Below are 22,350 nucleotides of genomic sequence, written 5' to 3' on the forward strand. Positions count from 1 at the left end.
AAAGCTTGCCTCGATTGTGCAACAGAAACAATTGTCGAGAATATAAAGTTCCAGTATATGCGGCACTTCCCATTCTCGACAATTGGCTCGATTTCCCTAGGAGCATTTAGAGGAGCGGCATTAAGTTTAATGCCGTAAGAGTGACCGAGATGGTAATAAAGCACTCTAAGTACCGCATTGTGCCTTTAGATGTAGGTCGTTCCCTCATGAGTTAGAAAACTAGATAGTATGTGAGCTAAATGCTCGGGGTGTGCATGGCACGCCCTGCAGCTATCATCGGGAATGTCTTGGCTCAAAATGTGGCGACGGTATTATAAGGTTGAAATGACACCGTCTTGGTATGCAAAAATGAAAACCTTTGTATCAGACTTCAATCCGGGTGATTTAATGAAAGCAAAAGATAGCTCACGTGATATTGACTGATCCTCCACATTTCTGTGGAAAATACCGTCCATCCTCTTATCGAGGAGCTGTTAACGAAAGTTTTTCAATTCTGCTTTCTTAATCTGCGCATTTAGGTGTGAGTACTGGAGATAGATAAGATTTTATGCATTTTTTTCACCCCGAATACTGAAGTTAAGTCCGAGTGTTTCAGCAGCCTCCTCCGCTGCTTTGTACAGAAACGCTCGTTTGCCCACTTCTTCGTGCTTCCTGAACATTTTAAGAAGAGTATCTCTTCCAATTGCGACTCTATTCGCTGTACTCAGAATAATCCTATTGTGAAGACATTCAAGACTCAATATTTCGCGACCACCTTAACGGCATGAGATGTACAGACGCGGAATAGAAGACTTAAGATGCATGCTTTTGTTCATGTGCATAACCTTTCTTGTCCCGATATCAAGGGTCTTTCGGGATGCCATTATGTTTTCCTCGCTTCAAATAAACTTTGGCGCATTTGTCTAACCCAATTTCCATTCCAATTTCGTTATTATATCGTTCGATTTTCCCTAGAGCTAGATGTAGTTGCTCTTTGTTTTTAGCAGAGATCTTAAGATCGTCCATGTAAAATACATGAGTGACCTTGTTATTTTGATTGTTCATATATTTCTTGCCACACAGGTTCAATTGCCCGAACAATCCTATCATTTAGGATAGCTGTGAATATCTTATACAGTGTGTTCAAACAAGTGATTGGCCTGTAATTCTTCGGGTCAGCTAAGTTGCCTATTTTCAGGAGGAATATTGTGCGCCCTTCCACCAACCACTCCGGAATCGGCTCTTCCGACTTTAGATATGCGGTGAAAATACGGGCCAAATGCTGATGGGTTGAACGAAACTTCTTCCACCAGAAGGTTTTGATACAATCTAATCCCGGAGCGAAATAGTTATTTATCCCTCTTAATACTTTTTTCACCTTCTCGGTAGTGATGAGTGGGTATTCTTCATAGAAATACTTTGACATCCTCTGATTTGGGCGGGCGGACGACAGTAACTGGAGGGTCTTGGAAGAGTCGAGATGGGTCAGAGAAAAAATGTTGATTTTCTCTGATCTATCTCTCCCTCTGCTCTAGACTTCTCTTAGCGTCAGATAGTATCCGTATTCTCTCAAGAATATGCTACCTCATGGTCAACAGCTTTGACTTCTTAAGTGTGTGATAAGGGGTCAGGAGTTTGCGCGCGAACTTTCGAACCTTGGCGGTAAAATTTCTGCCAGATGTGATGTAATCAATCACAGACTGAATGCGGGACGCATCCTGTCTTGCCCAGCCTATCTTTATGGCAAGTTGATGCATTCGCCTTTTGGACTTATGCTCCACCGTTGGTATTGTTTTATGTTTCGCATCGGCCAAAGCTCTCGCTGCATTATACACACAATAATTGATAGCCCAGAGGTCGGATTCAACGGAAAAATGTCCAAAAAGCTCGTCATCCATTTCAGTCAGATCTTTAGGCTTGAGAGAAACCTTGGTGTTGATGTTTCTCCGGGTCATAAAGCATCGCTCTTCCTCTATCGGATGCCTGCCCGCGGTGTGTTTTAGTGTCGCCTCTCTTTCTCTGTTGCTGACTTGTCCTAGCTGTGGTAGAGTAAGCGTTCCGTTCACATAGCCCCTTTTTTGGAGTAGTTCGGCATGGTTTCGCAGACGTTGATGCGAAAAGTGCGATAGCTCCGGGTGGTTCGCGAACACAGAGCATTCAGCCGTGTCATGTAACCCCGTTAAGGGGCCACACTCGCATCGTAGCACTCTAGCAAGTCGTGATTCAGTCGCTCCGTCCACCTGAAGATCCCAAGATTCCACCGATCCATCGCCTTGAATCCATCTTCATTGGATCCCCCAGCTCTAGAGTGGTCGGCATTTCTACTACAGTTCTACTACAGTTCTACTACAGTTCTACTGCAACTATCTTTGGTGTTGCCATTTTTGTTCCAATGAGAAGCTAGGGAAAGGGGTTCGTCCATCTTTGTAGAGCCCCGAATGTCCGGATAAGGCTGCGTACTCTGAGAGGTCACCCGGTATCCCAGAGTCACCGTTCTAGGCCCTTCACCCAGGTGCCATTCAGCTATCGGCACAGTTTTCACACCCCCGCTTGGCAGTTAATTCCTTCGGGACCACCCCTGGACAATTGTCCGCGACTGCCTACTTATTTTTGTAATCATATTCAGCAGAAACCCTTGGTAGAGGGACCCTCTATCCGCAACCCGAGGACTAAAATAGAAAACTATTTTTGAAACTATTTTTATTGGCGATGAAATTGCACATATTAATAAGGTCACGTGATATGGCATGTGACATGATAAAACAAAGAATTTAAAAAATCGTCTAAAAATACGTGCAGAACAGATAAAAACATTTAAACTAGGGAAAAAGAGTAATTTTACGGTTTATTTTATTTTAACTTTAACATCTCAAAATATCCTCTCAATATAGCTATATGATGGTAGATTAATATCAGCAGATGACTCTTCTTTAAAGACATGTAGAATAAATTTGACTTGAAATTTGACCGCAGCCGGGATGCGAGGCTGCCTGTACTTTTAGGCTGACAATTAATCAAACGCGTGGGAAAAATACAAATTTAATTTATTTTAATTGTTAAAATACATTTTTTCGTCAAATATGAATATACTTTTTAGAGAGTACCATTGATAATAATTCTACAAAACGAATATTCCATTTTCAACATTGACATAAGTGAATATTGTAAACTGTGAAAATTGTAAGTTTCAACTAAATCTTCTTTTTATTAACACTTATATCTAATGATTATTGAAAATCAAAACTCACGCTTGATTGAATTAAAGTTTAAGCATTTATATTTCTTTTTAAAGGTAAAAAATAATTTACTTTATTTTTATATAAGAAATTTATAAAAATTAATCATGCTATAAAAAATATCTGTTGTTACAGATATGTCAAATATTTCTAACGCGTCATATGATAAAGAATAGAGTTCATAGAATGAATAAATATTGATAAACTTGTAGAATGAAAAACTGCATTTGTGAATCACACCTTTGAAAACAATTATAATTAATTCTAACTGTTTTCTAATTTTTCGATAACAAATTTAAAACATTATTTTGTTAATATTATTAAGAATTTATGTCACCAATAATTTGCGTTCAAAACTGTTTAATTTCATATTTTAGTCATTATCTCATGTTTAAATTTGATTTTTTTATAGTGCAACAATTCTTTGTCAGTTGCTTTCAGAATAAACAAAAAATATTGCATTATTTAAAAAGAATTGTTATCAATTAAAAATGCTTTCAAATTTTTTGACGACAACTTCAATAAATTATTTAATTAATATCAATTCAAAATTCATGTGACTAATAATTTGTGGTAAAAAAGGTTTAACTGCATGTTTTTGGTAACATTTGCAATCTATGTATCTTGCTGAAATAAACAATTTTCTTATACAATCCACCTTCTCAGTGCTGCCGCGATCGGGCTTGTAGGGAAATAACTTTTCACGAATTGAGTTTCCTCATCACTCTCAGGCTCTCTAGCACTCACGAATTTCGGAAGACCTTTCTTCATAGTTTCTTCAGTGTTAAAAGTTTAAATTCGTATAACATTCGCGCGGCATTATTCAGAAAGTCCTATCCGAACTTTGGGCGAATAGGAGACAGCGCAGAATTGGGGGTAGAGCCCGAGCTCGCATTAGGATTAACAGCACTATTCAGAGCGGCATAATTGAGAAGGTGGATGGTAGTGCATCACATTTTTGTCAATTATTTTCAAAGTGAATAAAAAATATTGCAATCTTCAAAAACAATTATAATGAATGTAAATTATTTACAATTTTTTATAACATTTTTATTATATTATTTTATTTATATTATATAAAATTCATGTTACCAATAATTTGCGTTAAAAAATCGTTTAATTGCATATTTTTACTTATTTTTTGTTTAAATTTTAAGTTTCTCTTATTGTGCAAAACTTTTCTGTCAATTATCTTCAGTGCACAAGAAAACATTGCAATCTTTAAGAAAAATTGTATTCACTTTAAACTGTTTAAAAATTTTGTTACGACAAATGCAATATATTTTTTCATGAATATTATTGAAAAAATTGAAAAATAATTCGGATAAAATATTTACCATTATACACGCATTGCATCAATTACCCGTGTTGAAATTGCCCAATTTGGTCCTATTTAAAAAGTGGCACTGGGAAGGCCCAGATCAGTTTTTCTATTTTCAATAAAAATAATTAAATTATTATGGGGCACAAATGGGGAATTAAAATGTAAATATCTGTTATTCAGTATAAACGCACTCTTGTTGTTCCGAATTAAACGTAATAAAATGACTCCCACATATGAATAATATAGCAAAGAAATTTTTGTGGAGTTTTGCGAAGGCTTGTCCCAACTAGGTGCAAGACAAGAACTTTATTTCTTTTCATTGTGTTTATAAAAACAAAAATTAATTAATTTATATTAAAAAAAATTTTACTCGACCAAAAAGAATTTGAAATATATTATTAGTAATTCTATAATATTTACTAGACGTATGCATTGCGCAATTTTTCTTTTATTGCTGAAGTAAATTTGAAGGCTTGATAGTCAATTCCATATTAAACCATTAAAACTTGATTTCTAAGTAAATAACATGCATGTCAATTTTAAACTTATGAATATTTTTTGATACAGTTTAAATTGGATGAAAAGCGAATTTTCTTTTCTAATAAATTAAAAAGTTTAGTAAAGTTATAAAGTTTTTGCATAATTAAAAATTTTGCAATTTAAAGCAATTTCTACAATTTTACTGACCTTGAAAACAGGTTTTTTGGAGCATCGAAGACTGAAAAATTATAATATAATATGTATTTTCAGTAGCATTATACTAAATAAAATAAATTTTGTTTTCTAAAACTAGTTTTTGTTTATTACTATTGTAATTTTGAAAATTAGGGCATAGCTCAGAAAAAGGGGACAGACTCTGACAAGTTAGCCCTAAGTAGGGCAAAAAGATGCAAAGCGTTACACGCAATGTATGGCCCTTGCCAATTGACCCGATCAGGGCCACGCCAAAACTAGGGGAAACTGGTCAGTGTCTTACCAAGCCCACGTTTACATTTCTACATGGGTTACATGCCTCTAATTCAAAATTAGCCCTCAAAATAGCTCCTTGCCAGATTTTCATTATTTTGCTGCTATTTAAAACGGTTTAAACTTTCACTGTCGCAAAGCAATTCACGTAGAATTGGATCCAAATGCAACACACTTATACCCCATTATTCATGTTCATCATAAAAAAAAATCTTGATAAATTTTCAAACTAAAAGCCACAAAACTTAATCATCAAGCAAAAAATTCCATTTTATAATGAAAAAAGTAATAATTATTAACTCTTATTTTGAATCAATGATGATTGAAAAAAATCTTAGACGGCAATAAAAAACGTATTTTGTTTCAATTTCTTCTAATTATCTACAAAACTTAATTGAATCTGAAAAAAATTAAGCCAAATGTGCAAATAGTAATTCTTTTTTTCATTTCGCAAGAAATAGCACCAATTCGTGATCATTCAGTCTGTTATATTTTATATTAAATGATGATTAAAAACTAGATTTTTATATACAAAATGTAAACTAATAAAAAGAAAAATGTATAGCTTTATCGGTAAATTATAAAAAAATTTTACTGTAGCAATTGAATCCGCAATCGAAGTAAGTAAAAGAATTGTGCTTCCCAGAGAAAGTTTCATCAATTTAGAATTGTCTATTTTTTAACGCTGCCAATCAGTTTTCCAATTATTTCTAGCTAGGAAAAGATAACTTTTTGAGGGTAGCTACAAAATCCTAATTTCTCTGATTTCTCTGACTGTTTTAGAATTCACTGATATGTATAAGTAACCTAGCTTATTATCACAAAAAGACAAATTTGCGACTCCTTTCGTCTTTCAATCTCAGCATCATTCGATTTTGATCATCCGTTGAGAAAACTTAATATTCTTTTGACTTGGAAAAAACCTTTTTGTACCTCACTCATGCTTAATTCCATTAAAAAATCGCAAATAAAAAGAGCAGTGGCGGACTGGCAAAGAGGCGCAGTCAGGATTTTCCGGCTGCGCCCCCTTGGTTGGCATCCCCTAAGCCATGCCAAGGCACGCCGAAAAGATTATATTGTTTAAACAAATAAATATTTTGTAGATTGCAATGGAAAGAGTGGAAACAATATTCAATTATATCCACGATTAACACTTGTACTCCTATAAGTATTACCAGTAAAGTAAGAAAATGTCCTTCAATTTCTTTACCCATATTATCTGTAAGAAATTTCCTAATACATGTTCTGAATCCTATTTAGGAAAACATTTTCAAAATAAATAATAAATTATTCATATTGAAACAGCAAAAGTAAAAGGAATATTTTTGTCATCAGTTAAATGGCGGCATTTTAATTTTATTTGCTTCCGATGCAATCCAAAATATATTTGTTGATTAAAAGTATATAGGACACCTAAATTTATTTTTTATGGGTGCCTGTTAATATATTGATGTTTTACATATATTAACCTTCGATCGCTCCTATACATAGCTTGAGGGAGTTTCCAGATAAACTTATTTATGTAAAAAGCATGACTTAATTTTAGCTTACAAATATGAATGGGGGCAAACTCATTTAATTAATTACAAAATGTGGACTAATTATCGGCTGTATTTAATTCTTTTAGCAATTGTTAAGCTTAAACTTAATTCCTATATGAAAATCCTATTAGGCACACAAGTTCCAAACTTGTCCTATACACGTCTTTGGCGGACGTCTTAAGGACGTCCAGAGGACCTTTTAAAGACATTAAAATATCCAAAGGATGTCTTAAACACGTCATATCATATGACATAGAGGTGCATTCTAAGGACGTCGTTAGGACGTCCCAGTGCTCACTGGGATAACTACTTGGTAGTTAAATTTTCTCTAAAAGAAGTTACTAGCTTACATTTAAAGAGTTCGGATCAAAGAATATATTTCTTCATTTGGGAAATTGTACAATATTACTATATTTTGCTATACTTTACTATAAGAATGGTTATTTTATTATAATTTCAGAATTTGGTCGTAATTTTTAATGTTATTATTATGAACTACTTATTTAAATCTTCGCCGCAAAAATACTTGAAAACTTGCAGTCTATGGTGTGACAAGTTCCATGTTCAAAAGCTATTTGTCAATGTTCACTGCTTTCACACGTTTACATTTGTATATACAATAGATTATGATATGCGATGATTTGTGGACATCAAGAATTAGAATAGGATTAGAATGCGAGAGGGCAAAGAGATGTTATGTATTAAAATCGCGTATGGGATCTATTTAATTCTTGAAAAATAATAAGACACGTGAAAAGAAATTAACAATTTGTTGAACTCTTGGACGAAAAACAATCAGCCCGGTGCGCGGTCACATTTTTATCGCTTGCAAGATTCAACGCGTCTAGGGTGCGTGACTATTGTTTCTTGCGCTTCGCGCTCGATAATGTATTTACTTGAATAATTGCAAAATAAAGTACAAATTTTATTTATATTTGTTAATTTAACATTTTTGTTTCTTATGTAGCTCTAAATGTTATTCTCAGCTATCCTGAAAAATATGTCATTTCGATCAATTTATATTATTACAATTTATTATATGCATTGGTATTGACACATACGTATTTTCACTGTCTTGTTTTTATAATTTAAAAAGTGAGCCTTCTATAAATAAACTATTTTGTGAATACAAAAATTTAATTTTTTATTTTCAATTCTATTTTTTAAAGTTTAAAACGAAGTTTAAAATAAAAACTACGCGTTCCGTAAAAATGATTAATAACGAATTTGGAGCTCTCTTGTGGGTGAATAAATTTGGTCCATTTATTTTTTTCGTAGTTTCTGTCTTTTGCCTCAAAAATTCAATTTTGTTTATTTTATGTTGTTTTTTTATGAACAAAACAAAAGCCACGCATCCTATCAAAACGTTATTAACAAATTTGTATTTTTTGTTTTGTTTTAATCACCATTTTTTTTAATTCATCTCTTTTTTTTAAACCACGAAACAAAATTATTTATTTTTAATTATTTTTCTAGTGAGATCAAAATTTGAATTTTCGATTTTTCAGAAAAATTCAAAAAGTTATGATATGTTATGATAGTCCCTGGGTACCCAGTCCGCAACTGTAAAAGAGTGGCACCATTAACTTGAAAAAGTTATTATATTTTGCAGATCCTGACGGTGACTTTATCACTAGGTGCCGTTGCTCTGGGTGCTTCAACTTATTCCCTGGCAGAATTTCAGCAACGTCGAGCTTTTCTCGAAACCAGACAAAGTCTCGAAGTTCAGCTAATCATTGAGGAACAAAGCGCAGAGCAAGAAAGACTACTTTTAAGCGTGCTTCCAGAACACGTTGCCGTGAAGATGCGTCAGGATCTCGGCGCATCCCTTGACACCCAATTCAAAAAAATCTACATGTCAAGGCACGAAAATGTGTCAATACTTTATGCTGATATTGTTGGATTTACTGCCATATCTTCTACTTACAGTGCCAGCGAACTTGTCAAAATCCTCAATGAACTTTTTGCCCGTTTCGATCAACTCGCAGAAAGGTAATCATGAATTTTTTTCAATTATGATCTAGTGAAAGGTCTATTTTCTTATATCCAAAATATATTCTACCACAGGGTAGCCGTTTTGAACGAGAAAAAAAATTTCAAGCCATTGCCCTGTTTGATCGCGGTTCTCATATGTTTTTCACGGTCGTGAAAATTAGAAAATTCAAACTTTGAAAACCAAAAAAAATATTATTGGAATTAATCAAAACTGAGCTGCAAATTAAAGCACTGAACACGAAACTGTTTGGAATTTCAAACTTTTACAATTAAAGCTTAAGAAAATTTTTTATCTCGAAATGAACATTTCGAGATAAAAGGCATGCATAAAATAAAAGCTCTTAAAACATGCCAATTAATCTTTTTTTAATGAAATGCTACTAAACTGAACAACTTTAAATGATAAATTTTTACCAATCCGACAGTCTTTTATCCGAATAGAGATTAAAAAAAGAAAGTTGTACGCGTAAAAAATTGATATGGACTAAAGCCACACGAGATTGTTAAATTAAAGAAAAATGTGTGTTTAAAGAATAGTCCCTGGTGACAAGTATTGTAATAAATGACATCACATAATCGTTATAAAAATTTTTTCACCTTAACATTAGTTGAGATGACGAATAAAAGTGATGCGGATTTCCGTTTGTATATATAAAAAACAGATATTAAAATGTATGGCTTTGGCCAAATCATTAACAATATGTAACATTCTGTACTTTCTCAGTTAAATAATGACATTAGCAGCTTGAAATTGTATCATAATTTTATCGTGTGTTAGCCTTGAAGTAACTGTGTCAATGAGAAACATAAAAGATATTAAAATATATTGCTTGGTGATTGATAAATAAAGTTTGGTTTCGACAGTTAGGTTTCAATATATGTATTTTTTTTATTTATAAGTCTTTATTTTAGTTTTAACATTCGGCAACATTATGATACAAGTTCAAGCTTCTAATTCAATTATTTATCTGAGAAAGTACTTAATGGTCCACATTGTTGATGAGTCAGTATATGTCATAAGGACAACCGCAGGATTTCGCCAGGAGTGGGTGCTAATATGAAAAATTGCACCCGCTCCCAGCGAAATCGCGGTAAAATTTCAGCCACAACCACGTCTCACGACCGTGAGATGGGTGGTTACAGTCTGTAACGGAATCTATACGACGATCTGGCAAAATTTTCGTGCATTCTAAGAACACAGACCGACCCAAGGACTACTGCCTTTTGCATTTTCCCGCAAGTGTTTTAGCATATTGTTGACAAGCAGGGATGCTTTTCAGGGTATCAACGAGTGAAAGCTTGCCACATCTAAGAGTTCCAATGATAGGAACGATTAGTTTAACAGAATATTCCGGGTACAATCGTTGCAACTCCCTTATAAAGTCTCTATAACTCTCTTTCTTTTCATTCTCCTTGGCTATGATGTTTTTGTCAGATGGTGCCGAAAATTCGATAATGAATATGTTTCACTTCTTGAAGTCAAGAAGAACCATGTCAGGCCTCGAGTGTGCAACAGAAACATTTGTCAAACATATCAATTTCCAGTATATGCGGCACTTCCTATTTTTCACAATTGACTTGATTTTCCTAGGATCATTTAGAGGAGCGATATTAAGGTTAATGCCGTAAGAGTGACAGATATGGTACACCGTCTTGGTATGCCAAAATGAAACCCTTTGTACCAGACTTCAAACCGGGTGATTTAAGGAAAGCAAAAGTTCGCTCACACGATATTGACTGATCCTCAACATTTCTGTGGAAGATACCGTCCATCCTCTTATCGAGGAGCTGTTCACGAAAGTTTTTCTCTTGTTCTTTCTTAATCCCAGCTTTCAGAAGTGAGTACTCAAAACAAATAAGATTTGATGAATTTTGCTCACCCCTAATACTGAAGTTAATTCCAAGTGTTTCAGTAGCCTGCTCCACTGCTTTGTACAGAAACGCTCATTTGCACACTTCTTCGTGCTTCCTGAACATTTTAAGAAGAGAGTCTGTTCCATTTGCGACTCTGTGTGCTGTACCCAGAATAATCCTGTTGTGAAGACATTCAAAACTCAATATTTCGCGACCACCTTGACGGCGTGAGATGTACAGTTGCGGAACAGAAGACTTAAGATGCATGCTTTCGTTCATGTGCATAATCTTTCTTGTCCCGATATCAAGGGATCTGAGTTCATTCTTCGTCCATGGAACCACTCCAAATGAATAGAGTACCACCGGGACCGTAAGCATGTTCTTTGCAGATACTTTGTTCCTCGCCGACAGTTCGGAAGACCAAATCTGCCGGATGAGACGTTTGTATCTGCTTCGGAGCGTATCCTTTATAGATGTCACATCCGCAATGCGACTCTGTGGCACGCCCAGTTATGCGTAAGTCTCTTCAGCGCAAAGGTATCGTATAGCGCTTCTATCGATGAGATCAGGGTCTTCAGGGATGCCATTAAGTTTTCCTTGCTTTAAATAATCCTTGGCGCATTTTTCTAACCCAAATTCCATTCAAATTTCCTTAGTATATCGTTCGACAATCCCTAAAGCTAGATGTAGTTGCCCTTTTTTTTAGCATAGATCTTAAGATCGTCCATGTAAAATACATGAGTATAAAATACATGTGCTTTCGATTCGCAGGTTTGCCGCAAAAGTGCCCGTCGGAATGGCGAAGTGCTAGAGATAGTGGCAATAATTTAAGGCAAAAGAGGAGTGGGCTCATGGTGTCGCCCCTAAAGACACCTCTCTGAAAGGTGACCTTGTTAGTTGTCAGACGATTTTTTCCTGATGAGATAGTAAATCTGGTTTTCCAAAGCGGCATCAATCTCTCTATGCATTTAATGATTTGCGGATGAACTTTTAAGCTTTCCAAATGACAGATGATATGTCTATGGTCGAATCGAAAGTTTGCCGATAATCAATCCAGGCTTTCGATAGGTCTCGCTGGTAAAATGCTGCATCTTTGCAGATACATCTATCGATGAGCAGGTTCTCCCGAAATTCCGCTACGCTTTTCTTTGAGCCTCGTTGTTAATACATTTCTTGCCACACAGGTTCAATTGCCCGAACAATCCTATCATTTAGGATAGCTGTGAATATATTATACAGTGTGTTCAGACAAGTGATTGGCCTGTAATTCTTCGGGTCAGCTAAGTTGCCTATTTTCGGCAGGACTATTGTGCGCCCTTCCACCAGTGCCGCTGCCGCTACAGTGCTCTGTTTATCAACCTTTGTTCATAAGCACCTAGCCAGTAGCGGCAAAGAGCAACAAAATGCTCCAGCGGCAGCGTCTGTTGATTTCAACTCGCTGTCATTTCCACCATTTTTGACCGATTTTCTTCAAATTTTCAGAAAAACTTTCTCAAAGTGTAGTGAACAACTTTCTCGCGATAAGTTACTTCAAGTAACATTTTTTCGATGACCGTCCCACTGGTCGAAGTTGGCAACACATGGTTTTCGTTCGCAATCACTTTGTTTTAAACAAAAACAAACAGATTAGCTTTTTAAAAAAAGCGCGTTGTTCAAGGGCATTGACTATACATTGACAATACACCATACAAATTTCAAGCATTTTTATGAACAAACGGCCGATAAATCGCGAGTTTTGTTCTACAAAACATGAATTTTTGATCGGGAAATTTTCTAAGTTTTTATTGTTTATCTTAAATAATAATTATCCACTAAAAAGGTTCCATAAGAAAAATTTGTCAGTCGCGTCAAGCTGAATACGAATGTATATTTTGTTTTACGTTCCGGCCACTTTTTTTACCGATAGATTTTCACGACTGGACAATACTTCTACGCGGTTTCGACCGCTTGTCGAGTTGTTGCATCTTTCACCTCAATTGTCCATTTGCTATGTATATGTCAAAATTCAATACTTTCACTTATACATTAAACATTTTAAATCAAGAACAATTGAAATTGTAATGTTTATAGGCCAAATTTAGCACTCTGAAATTTAATCGATTTAAGTCTTTCTATTTCCAACAGCTCAGTTTCAAATTGTTCAGTTTTAAATATTATATTTTTAATATCTAATGTGAAATGAACAGTTAAATATAGCCTAATATTAAGAAATTGTTATTTTTTTTCATTAAAAAACTTCATATTGAGTAGCGTGCTAATTGAATACTTCAAGACAGTGTCTTATGTGTATCGAAAAAATTCGACCTTTTGTTACAGAATTTCGAAAAAAGTAGTCCCTTTTCCTTTCGAATCAAAACAGTTCCTTCTTTAACGTTAAAATCTGTAATTTGTTTAATTTTTAACAGATTCGTAAATTCGTTGAATAATCGTACTGCAGTTTAGTTTTTAAAATCGTTTATAAATTTATATGTGCAGGTAAGGACCCTAATCCCTTCTCAATTGAACATGTTTAAATTCAAGGGCTTTTAATTTTTAACTGTTTAAGTCTTCAAAAGTGGATTTAAAAATTCTTCAAATTGAAAATGTAAGCCTTTGAAAAAGAATCTAAAATGAAAATTTCTGAATGGAAAAGGTTTCAGAATTACGTATTTTAAACTAAATGATTTCGCGATTAAAAAAGTTAACAATTTGAACTGTCAACTCCCCGGAAAAAATAATAAGTTCACAGATATTTCCCAGTTTCAAAATCCAGGGGTAATCCTGTTTCAAATTATCTGTGAAAAAATGAAAAATGTCTTACTTAATGTAATTTAATTTTGATCAAGAAAGTTAATAATCAATTTTGAAGGCTTATTTATAATTCGATAGAAGTTTACAAGCTAATAAAGTAACAGAAGAGAAAAAGGGACTATCTATGAAAGAACGTTACTTTCAAAAGGCATGAAATGAAAGTCCAAACTCTATTTAACAATTAAATAAGGCTTCGGAGACTCTCTTATAGCTGACTACTAAATATTTCACTTTGAAACTTTGCTCGTGAAGTGTTGGAATTGAGAAAAGCCACTTCCGCTCGTTGCATAAGTACATCTTTGTGAAATGTCCCCATTTCCTTTCTCACCCTCCATTCTCTTCGGTTCTATTAATTATTTTCTTTCATTATTTTAAAATTCCTTAAACTTTAAAATAAAAGGTTTTATGCTCCGGAAATTAAACTTGTAGCTATAAAACATTTTATTCTATTCACAAATGATTTATCATGTCAAAATATTTTTTTCTTTTAATGACAAAACCTTGTTCCGTCCTCAAAAGGGTCTCGTAGAAATATTCTCAAAGTGGCAATTTTATTCCTAGCTTCTGGAATCTAAAAGGCTATTTTTAAAACTCTCTTGCATGACTGCTTTCTGTAATGAATAAGTAGATATTTTCAACTTTGAATGTTTCAAATTTGAAATTATTCAATTATTTTAAATTGCTATCAGTGGGATTCAATTGCAATAGTTTGCATGTAGTTGTGCAAGTGGTGTACGAGTATACTGAACTTAGAAATGATGCTTTCTCTCTTAATTACTGGTTTCATGAAATACGTTCCATACATTACAGGCAGATATATATTTTTCGTCACAAACGCACTTTCGTAATGTAAATTAAGTTATCTGATAAGAATAGTATGCCTAATTTACATAAGGGGTTGCAGCCACGTGCCACGTATAGATTTCGAGATAAATTTAGAATTCCCATGTTGCTTATATAAACAACACGTTTGTTTCAAAACACTGCTACGACCCAAGTCGTTGATCAATCTATCAAGCAGTCATCCCAGACGAACAGCTTTATAAAGTCACCATGTAAATCTCTCCGCATAGGCCTATTAGTATCCTAGGTCATTTTTTGCAACTGACCTTCATTGAAGCTTCTGGTTCATTTCAAAAATTGCCAGTAGTTGGTCTAATAATGGAGTAATAGCGGTTTAATTAGAAATTTGGATGTGATAAAATAAATACTTTCAAAATATATTTAATAATTTAAATATTGTTTATGCATTTTTAAACTTAATCAAAGTAATGTACGCGCAGCAAAGCTTACACATTTAAGATAAGAAATAAATTTAATGAATTAAACTTTTGAAAATATTTAACAATTAAAGTAATAGAACGAGGTATGTTAATATTTATTATTATACTCAAATTGGAATGCCCGAAATTTAACGAAAGTAAAAAATCTCGATAACAAAGCTTACTTATAAGCTAAGTTGCATAATGAATACCTCGTATAAATAGTTTTGCATCAAGACTCAAGACTCCGACTTTGAGGCTAGAAAACGTGTTTACGTTCCAACTCTTTACTACTCGACTAATGCGCAATGTTGCGCGGTGGCAAGATCTCGAAACTTTTTGACTAATGTAAGCGAACTTTCCCCGCCACCAGAGCCCCCGGACCTGTGTATACGACCATGGTATAACTCAATTTCTACTCGGTAGAAACTTAAAAATCGCAGAATGAACTTAAAAGCCGTGTTTCGACCATAGCCACCAATAGGCCCTGACATTCGACATCAGGCATCGGTAATCCCAACCTCCAGCTATCAAGTGTTGACGTGAGAATTGTGAAAACTGTGTCTTTCCTGGACACTTTGTCTGATTATTAAACTATGTCGCATGAATTATATGCAATTACGCAGAAGTCCATGCTTCCCCACTGGAAGTGTTGACGTGAAGTGTTTTGGTCTTCGAATGATTTAATCAAATGAGTGCCAGAGTTTCTGGACCGATTATTTAAGAATAAGGTCTGTTTTTAAGCGAGATGCTTAACGGCCCGCAAACGTTTAAAGTACTTAAACAGCAAACACATTTATTTTAACTTGCAGCAGCAAACTTTCTTTCTTATTTCCGTTAAATATTTAGTTTACCCTTATCTCCATATTAGAGAAACAATTTTCAAAATATTTTTTACCACGCAGTAAAATCCACCGGAAACGGTCCAATCGCCCCTGACTGTTCACATTCGGAGTGGACCTATGTCCAAGAAGTTCGGCCTACCGTCAGCCATAATACCGACTCTAACTCCAGGGTATAATGTAAATTGTTTGCGGACATCAAATATTTTTTTAGTAATCACAAACAAATTTTTGTAATACGAACAAAAACTACTCAACGAAATTATTTTTTTGCCGTAATTTAATTTTTTCTCCTCAGTGTATTAGCTCTTTTAAAGCAATTATTCTTTTAGCTCTTCTAATAAAGTCTTTTTGGATTGAAGATGCTTTACAAAGTACTTGCTCTATATACTGAATCAGAGTGTGCAAACAATAGCAACAGAGTATATAGGGAATTACAACTAAGATGCCATTTCCATTCTACTGTATGCTTGGCGTGAGATAACGTAACTGTGGAAACAGTATACAGTAGTAATGAATGTAGCGGTTTTACAAGGTATTACGCGTACATAAAAGTTTGCTGTTCAGTTCGGTAGAGCATGTAGCGAGAGACTATGAAGCCTGAAATATTGAACGATCGACCATGTATATATAATATCACATTGCAGACACCAACGCCAAACAAAAATAGATTTCCCGCAGGTATGAATGAAAGTGGTTTTATAACAGTGCATTGCCACGAGAAATTTCTCGCGGTTCAATTCACACTTGCCAATGGGTTTTAACGATATTTGGCGTCACGAAGAATCAGTCCGCCATAAAATAACACTATACAGCCGAAAGCACGGGGATAAAAGTTCATACGTCAAAAAAACACAGTGTATGAGACTCTTTTAGACTCAATCTCAAATTATAATTTTATTTTAATTTATGAAAGCAGTTGTACGAAAAGTATTTTTTTATAAAAAAAGAAACTATAGGTTTGTAATTAGCATATTACGGATTGAAGCATAAAATATAAATAAAATCAAATAAAAGTCCCTGCAATATTGTTTTTCTTATTTCTATATTAAAAGCAACTCTGTAAAATTTTGTTCTGACCATTATATTTTTAAAAAGAATTCACCAAATTTCCCAGAAACCCCAAAAAAACTAAAGAAGAATGTGTATAAGAGACTCTAAGAAGAAAATATATAAAAAGCGATAGAAACACAAGAGCTTGCATGAGAAAATGTATGAACGCAAAGGAAGATAAAAAGGGAATCCTGGACAGGAAAGTATGGCGACAAATAATTTATAAGAAATGCATGTTGGAGAGTGTTACTAGAGTGAGAGACGCTTAAAAAGAAAAAGCTTGGATACTAATGGGCCCACGCGGAGACGTTGTCATATGGTGACGTCATCAAGCTCCTCGCCTGGAGTGATTGCTAGAGATATTGATCTGGGTCGGAGCAGTATTCTGAAACCAACGTGTTTTCTAAATAAAGAACACGTGATTGCTAGATTTATCTAAAGATCTATACCCACAAGAACCGAATGCTAATGGTTTGCTTAATGGTGTAGTAATAAAAATAAGAATTTAATGTCACAATATGTAAGAGTTAGACCAATATCTTAGATTTTGTTTTCTATCGAAAAAATTAAATCTATATCAATGAAAATACTTAATTATGAGATATTTCAAAAAAGTCCACGTGTGTCAACTTTGCCTATTGGAAAATACAGCCAAAATATTAATGTAATCTGTTTACAAATAAAAAATCAATTTTTAAAAATCTAACGCAACATTTTCTTGAAATCCGATATCTAAATTAATTTTCAGTAAAACAAATTGGAGGTCATATTTTGGGAGTAATTAGCATCTAAAGCCGTTATCATATATATATATATATATAAATTGTGAGTCTTGACAAGTAAATGTGCAATAAGAAACATTTTTTATGTGATACCGATGTTTTTTGTCACCAAAGAATGAAAAATAAGGCAATTTACATTTAGATAAAATTGCCTTCGAAAATGAATCAAATTTAAAAAAATTATTTATACATAGTTTTTTTGTGCTATGTTCAAGTATCACTTCTTTGTAACTAGTGGTTAAAAAATATCAAAATATAGAAATTTCATTTTTCAGACCACTATATGTTACAAGCTTCTCTATTAAACTGGTTTTTAAGGGGTTCGCTCAAATTGAAGGACTTGAAATCTTGATGGGTATTGAAAAATAAAATTTAGTACCTCATTTTGGGTTGAACCTGATCGAAAATAACTCAGATAATAGTCTACGAAATCAAAACCCAATACAATTTCTGCTTAGTGTTTTAGAAAAGTATTTTAATTTCCTTCAAAAATAATAATATTTTCTCGGAATGTAAGTGAAATCTTTTTTCTTAATAAGAAAAAATAATCGCAATGGTTCAGTAATTCAAATTTAAAGAGTTTTATGTATGAAACGAGTGAAGAGAAAAAAAGTTTTATATCACGGAAATATCAGTGGCAGTAAAAATAACCCGAAAAAGGAAAGCGACAAGCTGGAAAAATGTCCAATAATATGTGAAATTGTGTATGCTATAAAGGGACCGCGCCTAAAATCGAAGGATTTTATGCATTCCTTAAGCATAGAAGCGAGGATTTCCCCTCGTTCTCGCTTCGGGTCGATTCAAACTATTCACGGGAGAGTCTTTAGAGAGAATTCATTATCGATATTCTGGGGCAGAGTGAACTGAATTTATTTTTCCCCTTGCAGGTACGAGCAGTTGCGCATCAAGATTCTAGGTGATTGTTACTACTGTATAAGCGGAGCCCCAATTGAGCGACCCGATCATGCCGTCCTCTGTGTCCACATGGGTTTATCCATGGTGGATGCAATCAAGTATGTCCAGCAAAAAACCAAAAGTCCTGTGGATATGAGGGTTGGCATTCATACGGGGGCTATCCTCGCTGGTGTTCTTGGGCAGAGACAATGGCAATTTGACGTTTACAGCAAAGACGTCGAACTTGCGAATAAAATGGAAAGCAGTGGAATGACAGGGTAAGAGATTTTTCTATAAAACTCAACCTGTTTTCTCTCTTTTTCTTATGTAAAGAATTCCGGCGGATACTCGATGTTTTTTGTCGATATATTTGTATACAAAGCCAGGGTGTACTTTATTATATATCCATGCTTTAAATGCGAAATCGTTTCAAAGAAACTTTTACTTCTTAATATTTTTCTGGAGATCTAGCGTCTTGACTATTTTAATCAGTAGAAAAATAACTGATCAAATAGTCTACATTCGCTCAGTGACCAGTGAAAATCCTTACTGATTTTGTTCAGTGACACACTTCTCACTGATTTAAATTTAGAGAGTGAAAATTTTTCTATTCACTAAAGTAGGACTAGTTTTTCACCAATTTTGCATTAGATTAAGTTACTGAAATTTCTGAAACGCTAACTGATGCCGTTAGGATATACATTTCCTGAATATCAGTTTAGCGATTTAGATGCAACTTGTTAAAACTTTAGTGTTGGGCGAGTGAAATTTATGTTTAAAGTGGTTTTTCAAAGTCTAAAATTCCGGGAGTTACAGAATTTTTAGTTCGACACTTGACTTTGTTGAAAACACCATATCTTCTAAACCAATGATTTAATTTTAGTGGTTTTTGCCAGTGTAGCGTATAATCGATAGGCATTTTTAATACCATTCAGGGAGGAAAAAATTATAAAAATTCATTTTTTTAATATAAACATTTTTATTCCTTGTAATTATATGCGTTAATTAAAAAAATTTGTTGGGTACTCTGTAACTTTCGTAGATGATAGGCACCATCGGACAAAATAAAAAAAAAAGTTCAAAATAACGTTTAGAACGCATTTCTTAATTGATTTTAGATTATGTTTTTTGCTAAATTAGAATTGATATGTGAAAGCGATTTTTATATCTTTTTTGTTTAAAATATTATGGTAACGCAAATAACAAAAAAAGTTCGATAGGCAATTTTATTTGTTATAAACAAACTCTAATTTCCAATAATAAACATTCTGGAGTTCGTGTTTAAACTATATTGCCAGTAATGTTTCCTTTCTTTTTTACAAAGATAATCAACAATATCAAATGACAAATTTCTATCACTAAGCTTTACTTATAACATTACTTAACAATAATTCAAATGAAAAATTACATCGTTCTGCTTTGAAAAATCTAAACCGAGATTGTTTTGTATAATTTGTTTATAAAATTAACAAATGATACTGAAGGACAAGTTTTTATATTAATAGACATCATTGGACACGTCGATTGTAGATAAAAATAAGTTTTTTTTTTCTATCTAGGTATAGCGCCCATAACGTGTATTAATTTAAATAATTTGTTTTTAAACTTAACAAATAATATCGAATGACACCATTTCAATATCAAGTACACCTTGTCGATAAATGCAAGTAATTTGATCACCTAAACTTCGAAACGTATTGTGCATAACGTTCACTATTTGATATCATAATTTTTTTTATTGAAAATAACATGACTTATCAAACGTTTTTGGCATTGTTTATACAAGGAAATATAAGAAAATGAAAAAATTGACATTTGCGTTTGCTATTTGCATTACTATAACATTTTAAACAATTGGAATTCAAAAAACGCTTCAAATATGAATTATAAAATTAGTTCTATTTTATTTTGAATGAAAATATAAAATCAATTAAGAATTTTATTTTAAAAGTTATCTTGAACTTTGTTTTTGGTTTTCGCCGCACTGTGTCGCTCGTCGCCCGTGGATAGTGAGGTCACGTGGCCGCACTAAAAAAGTAATATCTCCGAAGTAAATACATTTTTTTGCCGCAAAAAATGATAAGGAATCGAAATATTTATATTTAAAAAATGAAAAATATGCTTGGCGTCAAAAAATTGACTAAACACTTTTTTCGACACTTTTTCACAAATGATTTGTTTTTTACTTGCATTTAGAAGGCATGTACATTATACGCCACACCTGAAAAAAATCAATAACATTCAATCAGCAGTTTGTCAGAAGTAGTGTTTGAAAAAGTTTTTGTCTTTAAATTAAAAATCCTTTAACTTCCTGAATTTTTAAAATTTTGGAAAACCATTTTAACCATAAACGTTTACCTATCACTAAAGATCAACCACGTTTTAAAAGAATTGCTAGACCCGCTTACAATTCTCAAATTGAGGAAATGGATTGACCCTGCAGTAACTATTGCTGCTAGATATAATGGGGTGGATCACTAAAGGAAGGTGAATCTGGCAGTGAAGTGAATGCGGAGGTAAAGTGAAAATGTTACGTGATTGACGCTCAAATATTAGAAAGTATCATTCAAACTTCAGACACCTTTTTTACTCAGCGACCAACGTGAAAATAAATGAAGTTCAATGCATCCTCATTCCTTTTTTTAGTGAATTCCAGTGAATACCGTGGAAAGGACATCACTGATTATTATATATTTTTAAAATGTTATAACTCTGATAATTTTTTTTTTATTTGGAAAATTTTGTTAGGATAAATTGTTCGAATTTTCGTTTGCTAAGAGAATCCGTACATAGAATTTGTAAACAATGAAAAAAGTGGTGTTTCAAATTTTGAAAATGCTTTAACTTTTTTAATTTTCATCCATATTAAGTGGAAAACGAACTTGTGCTTTTCTTTTAGAGCTTAAAAAAGTGTTTCAAGGCTCAATCCAATCTAATTACCTACAGACAGACACTTCCTAAAAATAGTTTTTTCTGAATCAGGTGGTCTTAAAACATGGAGATTTAAAGAAAAGAAACTAAGGCTAATATTACATAAAACCAGTACCTTCTCATTAGGTTGCTCGAAATTAGTTGCTGACCAAATATAGTTACGTTTTTATAAATTTCTTAAATAATTTTTTAATCCATTCATCTACTGATTAGTTTATTTTTCAACTCTTCATGGTCACACCTCATTATACGAATCTACAAAAAAAGAGTATTTTTAAAATGATTTTTAGAGGTTCAGCAAGCCCCATGAATTTTCATACGTATTCCCGATAAGGAAAAAAGATTTAAAAAATTTTTTTTTTTTAAATCGTCAAAGTTAGGTGAATCGAATTGAAACTCAATACTTCGCTTCACAGTTAGCAATAGAATATGAATGAATACTTAGTTTTTAAGCACCAACCTCATAAGTCTCTTTTATAGGATCCCAAAAAACTTCCGCAAATGAAAAATTGAATTTTGCGAGTTTAAATGGTTTAAATAATTTATTTTTATTTATTGTAATATTCTCTTAGAATAATGTCACAAACTTGCTGCTTTTTCTTCAATTTTTCACTTTTGCTCCGCTTAAAAAATATAGTGAGGTAATAATTATGGCAAATTGACAAACATAATTGTTTAAACAATTTATTATTATTTTGAATAATGACAGGAAGTTGCATATTATTCTCAAACTTGCTGCTCTTGGTCTAATTTTCATATAGAGTCTAGAAATAATTACAGAAATTTAACCAAAATAATTATTTGAAGAACTTATTATTGTTTATAACTATATTATTTTATAGTAATGCTGAATCGTTGCGGATTTTTTTCTCTAATTTTTCGCTTTTTTTCAACTTTCCAC

General features: G+C 33.3%; 1 protein-coding gene across 1 annotated transcript in view; it reads left to right on the forward strand.

Moving 5' to 3' along the window:
- The window catches only part of LOC117168351 (adenylate cyclase type 3), an 85,483-nt gene that overhangs the window by 8,521 nt on the left and 54,612 nt on the right, over positions 1-22,350 (forward strand). Inside the window, exons 2-3 of the mRNA XM_033353930.1 lie at positions 8,659-9,038; positions 18,512-18,796. Coding sequence (XP_033209821.1) covers positions 8,659-9,038; positions 18,512-18,796 — 665 coding nt within the window. The remainder of the gene's footprint in view (positions 1-8,658; positions 9,039-18,511; positions 18,797-22,350) is intronic.

The sequence above is a fragment of the Belonocnema kinseyi genome, chromosome 2 (genome assembly GCF_010883055.1).
Source record: "Belonocnema kinseyi isolate 2016_QV_RU_SX_M_011 chromosome 2, B_treatae_v1, whole genome shotgun sequence".
NCBI classification, from domain to species: domain Eukaryota; kingdom Metazoa; phylum Arthropoda; class Insecta; order Hymenoptera; family Cynipidae; genus Belonocnema; species Belonocnema kinseyi.